Source organism: Durio zibethinus, chromosome 17 (genome assembly GCF_047325235.1).
Source record: "Durio zibethinus cultivar Kanyao isolate XHJ-2024 chromosome 17, ASM4732523v1, whole genome shotgun sequence".
In the NCBI taxonomy this organism is placed as follows: Eukaryota; Viridiplantae; Streptophyta; class Magnoliopsida; order Malvales; family Malvaceae; genus Durio; species Durio zibethinus.
In genome coordinates this window covers 19,679,177-19,684,921 of record NC_143178.1, presented here as the reverse complement: position 1 = coordinate 19,684,921, position 5,745 = coordinate 19,679,177, and the positions used below count along the sequence as shown (strand labels likewise).

Below are 5,745 nucleotides of genomic sequence, written 5' to 3'. Positions count from 1 at the left end.
TCTAACTTTTTCTACAATGGTGTGGTTCATTTTCAGCTATACCATTATGCTATGGTGTTCCAAGTTTTGTCATCTTATACCTGTTCTCATGCTTTAAATAGTACTCTTCAAAGTCTTTGGATGTGTATTCCCTACCATTATCAGTCCGAATACACTTCAAAGGTAGCCCTATCATTTTTTCCACCATGGCATAAAATTTTTAAAAATACTATAATACCTGGCTTTTATTTTTCAACATATACACTCAAGTCTTACAAAAAATGCCATCAATAAAAGTAACAAAATACCTGCTATCACCCAATGACTCGACCTCAATAAGATCACATATGCCAAAATAAATCAATTCCAATCTATTTTCTTTTCTCTAAGGACTCTTACAAAAAAAACTTTATGATGCTTGCCAAATAAACAATGATCACATGAATCGAGAGACATACCTTTGGTTAAGGAAATGAAAGACTGTCTTGTTAAAACTTGCAACCCTTTCTCGTTGATATGTGCCAACCTTTTGTGCCACAAGTTTGTTAAAGCATCATTCTTAATGACATTTATCTGGTAGCCATTCAATTGCATCCATGTCTTATATATTGTGCAGCATAATTTTTTCCTTGTAACTACCATAGATCCTTTGAAAAGCTTTCACTATCTATTCTTTTATCAACTCTCATATCATTTCTTATTAAGGACATTCATCGCAAGTAAGTTCATTCTCATATTCGTAATGTATTTGACATCCTTCAAAGTCAACATATAGCCCATACTAATTTGTACAATAAATCACCAATCCTAATAATCTGTGACACACTCTTCTTTTTCATCTTGATACAACCAAAGTCTCTTGCTTTGTACAATAATATCACCAATACTAATAATCTGTGACACACTCTATTTTTCATCTTAATGCAACCAAAGTCTCCTGTTTTGTAAGTTATAAACAACTCTTTTTTAGGAACATAATGATATGTCGCTCCTATGTCAACTATCCACTCAATGTCAGGATCTCCAACATGATTACAATCACCATGTGTATAAATCAAAGTAACTGAATCACTATCTGAATTTACTACTACAACATTGCCATCATCTAAACTCTTGTCTTTCTCATCTTTCTGTTTTTGCTTCAAGATTTTACAATATCACTTTATATGACATGTTTTACCATAATGAAAATACTTCACTTTGTCTCTGACCTTGGATCTATGTTTAGACTTATTATGGCTTTTTAAGTTCTGACCTCTGTCGATGTTTCTACCCCTATTTTCTGTGACCAAAGCTTGATTTTTAGGATCTGAATCTTTTCACCTTGTTTCTTTATTAAGCATACTATCATTTACCATTTCCAATGTCACTTTGTAATCAGGAGCTAAATTAAAAACAATCACAATTAAAGTATTTAAGCTGTTTGGCAATGAACCTAAAAGAAACAATGCCTTTATTTCATCATCCAACTCAAGCTCTATAATAGTCATTCGATTACAAATATCTTAAAAATCACTCAAGTGCTCTGTAATTGATCGTCTATCTCTGTATTATAAAGTTGCAAGCTTTTTAATAAGCATAACTTTATTTATACCTATTTTTCTCTCATACAATGCTAACAATTTTTTTCAAACAGTGTGAGCATCTATCTCTTGAGTTACATGATAGAACACACTGATATGAACTCATTTTCTAATTATAGCCAGCATCCTTTTAACTAGTTTCTTTCAGTTTTTATCTTTTATATCTGCTGGTTTAGCCAAATCACTTAATACCGGCTCATACAAATATTTACAGTACAAATGATCTTCCATCATAGGCTTTCAAATTGAATAATTTGATACTGTTAATTTTATCATGGAACATGTATCACCCTTCATGATCTCAAACAGAATTTACTTCTGTTTAAAGCTGTTTTGTATCGATATTTCAAAATAATACTTGCTCTGATATCACTTTTTTAGTCTGAAGCAATAAACACAACAACGCAGAAGTAATATATCACAATAAACCCACAATAATAGACAATAATCAACAACGCAAAAAAAATAAAGTACATCAAGATTTACATAAAAAAACCTTTTAATGTAGAGGAAAAAAAATATAGACCACTAGAAAAATTCTTCACTATCAAATAATGGATATATAAAGTTCTTTTCTAACTAAAACTATAGCTAATCAACAACTAGAGAGATAATTGGAGAAATCTCACCAAATAGGTAACTCAATAAATACACACTGGATTTATTTTTAAAGAGCTTCAAACTTGATCTTCATCGTTCAAAATGTAGAACTCTGAATTATAAACCTGCTAAAAAAGTTTCAACTTAATTGGACCATAGATCGACTTTCATTCAACCAACTCTCCTTTCTCCCTTTTCTCTCTATTTTTTGACTTCTTTTTCCCTTTTTCTTTTCTTAGTTTGTGGCACTACCTTTTTTTTTTTTTCACCTTAAAATAGCCCTTACTTTTTTTTATTAAGTAATTAGGACTTTGTGTATGAAAAAAAAAAGAGAAAAAAACAAGACCCATAACTTTTAATTGATCCAAACCCAATTACATGAGACTAGACCCTACTTTCCTAACACTTTTTTCTTCGATCTTCTTTCATTCAAGCTCAAATCAAAAGCCTAAAAGTTTTGTCGACCCAATACCTTAATGTGAAACTTAGTTGTTCTCTATTGCTATGATTTTTTTTTTTGTATTTTTTTTTAGTTTAGGGTAGACAAATATGGATTTGTGTGTTTTTTAATATTGATAGGATATCGGGTGACTTGTAAGGCTCGTAATACCTTATTTATCCTTGTATCCAAACCTAATTACCTGTTTAGGATAATCGAATAAAAAATAAAAATTTTGAAGAAAAATTTTTTCTTAGCACTTCAAAAAAAATTTTTAAACTACTTTTTTCATAGATAAATTTGTTAAATTTATCGAAATAAATTTTTTTATTATTAAATTATTGTTTAATTATATATATTGAGAATGATACATTTGATAATTTAACAATAATATAATTATATTTTTTAAGATATCAAAACTCATTATGAACATTTGTAATAACAGAATAATATATTGTTTCAATTTTTCGTTAAAACTTTATATATATATATATATATATATATATATATTAACAAGTAAACACTTCAAAAAATTCTGGATTCAATGTTTATATGTTCGGGTAGAAATGTAGTGATATATTTTGGGTGTCTCAATTAAGTATTTTGTCTTGAGCTGAATTATTGCCATCAAACATCAAACTTTCATTAAAAAAAAAAAAAAAGTTGTCAGAACGAGATCATCGAAGGTCATTCCAACATCACCATATATACCAGAGTGAGCTCGATCTAAAGTTGGGACCTTGTTTTAATTTATGTCACTTTGCATGTGCTGGAGAATGTAAGGCCCTATTTTGAAGATTGGGCCCAACCCTTTTTTATTACCATATGCCCCGCCACTTGCGTTCTGTAGAAAAGTCAACCTGAACAATTGCTTAGGAACTTGGCACGCCGCAACACAAAAATCTTCCTGTTTAATTCCCTCACTATCAAACAGTTATACAACTAGCAACTATATCAGTAGGCTACTGCTAATTAAACTTCCCAAATACCCAAGAGCACAGCTTCCTACTCCGTTTTCTCTCTCTCTCTCTCTCTCTGATATTTCCTCTTTCTATTTAGGTGGGCTACCATTTTAACTGCAACGAGGATGGAAGAAAAGAATGAATATAAGAAAGGGCTGTGGACTGTGGAGGAGGACAGGATCCTGATGGATTACATAAGGATGCATGGCAAAGGGAAATGGAATCGGATACCAAAACTTACAGGTTAGCAGATTACGTTGCTTATTTAGTTACTAAAGCTGTCAGAATTTAATGATTGATTATTAAAATTAAAAGCTCAGCTGTCCATAACTAAAAGTTCAGCACTCCATGATAGATCTTACGCTGTCGGCAAATTACGTGGTTGTTGTCGTAGTTTGGCTAAGATTCAAAACTACGGCTTAAGTTTATTTATTTATTTATTTTTATACCCTCGGTATCATAATTATGGGATATAAACTTAATTCGTTGTTATCCTAGTTTGGCTGGAAATTTAGCGGCTAAAACTGCCTATTTCTTATCACTTACGTGCAGACTTGAAGAGGTTCGGCAAAAGCTGTAGATTGAGGTGGATAAATTATCTTTGTCCTGGTGTTAAGCGTGGTGATTTCTCTGAGGAAGAGAATGACCTTATCATTCGCCTTCATGATCTCCTTGGCAACAGGTTCATACGTCTTTCCTTTTCCTTTCAATTCCCTACCTCAAAATCCTTATTCCATTTCTTACTGTCCAAAGAGGGCTACCCTTTTTTCTTTCATCCCTCTGGCTCTGGTTTCGTCTCAACTACGTTGGAGAATCAAAAAGATCCATAGTGTTTTTTTTAATTAAGTGGTAAAAGATTCTTGAATTTTATCAGTATATCACTTTTTATCAAGTAGATTTATTTATATTGAACTTGAAAATTTATAAAAAAAATTATTTTAATATATTTTTATTGATTTAAACAAATTTATCTAAATAGAATTAATAAATTTATAAATTTTTCTTTCAACTTTTCATCAGATTCAAACTCAAATAAGAAAAAAAAAAAAAAAGCACACTTTTTTAGCCCACCAACTTTCTGTCATCTACAGTGCTTTAACATTGTTAAATCTAGATCTGATCACTGTTTGTTAGTACTTCTACTAAACTTTACAGCAGCAGCTTTCTCACAATTATGAGCTACTGGTACGTGGCATGATAATTATTGGCAATTATGCCATTTCCACGACTACTCTATTTAAACAAGTTAGCCAAGTCCACTCATATTTTATGCATCTTACAAACACCGGAAATCATGTTATAATTAATATTTCAGCTACTAGCGGCAAATAGTTTACTACCAGCATTGACATTTAGAGTTCGGCGGTATACTGAAGTTAATGAATTTTATCTTAAGGTGGCCCTTGATAGCTGGTCGGGTTCCCGGAAGAGCAGACAACCAAGTGAAAAATCATTGGAACACTCATTTGAGCAAAAAACTTGGGATCAAGGGAAAAAATAAAGTTAGCGCTTTTTCATAAATTTTATACAAAAAATTAAAATAAAATTGTAATACAATATTATATCCAAATTTTAGATTATCTCCAATAATGATATTGCAAGTGCGAGCCACAAGGTGATCATTGGGGAAGAGGAATCTTGAAGTGCTGGTGATTTTAAGGGTACGCAAGGGCTTATTACCATGAGTGGTAACTATGGAAGCTCTTCATGGTTTTTCATAACGAGCTAAATTTGCAAACAGCTACTGTGATGGAGTTATTAGATGAGTCTCTTGACTTTGTTTGGTATGGCTTGTAATATCATAATCTCCTCAATAGAAATAGGTTTTTATTTCTGCAATTTTTTTTAAATTATTAAAATTTAAATTTTAATCATTGAAATTATAAATTTAGCATTCTATTAACCAATTACGCAGCCTTTAATTTCTCTAGATAAGCCACTTATTTCCATCCAATATATTCCAAATTTTAAAACTCAAATATCTTTAAGATAAAATTTTTAAATTCTAATTATGGGGTGCCTTATTGGTGATGTATAATAATAATAATTGTTTTCAGTATCATTTTCATTTCATAATGGATAAGCAATGAGAAATGCAATTTTGGGTTCTTGCTTTTTATTAAGAAATTCCCCTCCCTTTCATGAAATATAATAAACAAAAACCAAATTTGGTTGCACTAAC

At 30.9% G+C, this 5,745-nt stretch overlaps 1 protein-coding gene across 2 annotated transcripts; it reads left to right on the top strand.

The window, feature by feature from the left end:
* Nucleotides 1–3,498: 3,498 nt before the first annotated feature.
* Nucleotides 3,499–5,402, top strand: LOC111289056 (transcription factor WER-like). Of its 2 annotated transcripts, none has more exons than XM_022879928.2 (3): nt 3,499–3,806; nt 4,116–4,245; nt 5,140–5,402. In XM_022879928.2, the coding sequence occupies exons 1-3, from the start codon at nt 3,689–3,691 to the stop codon at nt 5,180–5,182; spliced, it is 291 nt and encodes a 96-aa protein (XP_022735663.2). In that variant the 5' UTR covers nt 3,499–3,688; the 3' UTR covers nt 5,183–5,402. The 2 variants fall into 2 exon arrangements, with proteins under 2 accessions (XP_022735663.2, XP_022735660.2); XM_022879925.2 differs by having other exon boundaries at nt 3,507–3,806; nt 4,960–5,402.
* The last annotated feature ends 343 nt before the right edge of the window (nt 5,403–5,745 follow it).

Bases quoted from the DNA above. Each gene is read 5' to 3' on its own strand.
- LOC111289056 (XM_022879925.2), top strand. From the start codon at position 3,689: ATGGAAGAAAAGAATGAATATAAGAAAGGGCTGTGGACTGTGGAGGAG. The intron at 3,807-4,115 runs GTTAGCAGATTA...ACTTACGTGCAG, and splicing joins TCGGATACCAAAACTTACAG to ACTTGAAGAGGTTCGGCAAA. The intron at 4,246-4,959 runs GTTCATACGTCT...TTTTATCTTAAG, and splicing joins CATGATCTCCTTGGCAACAG to GTGGCCCTTGATAGCTGGTC.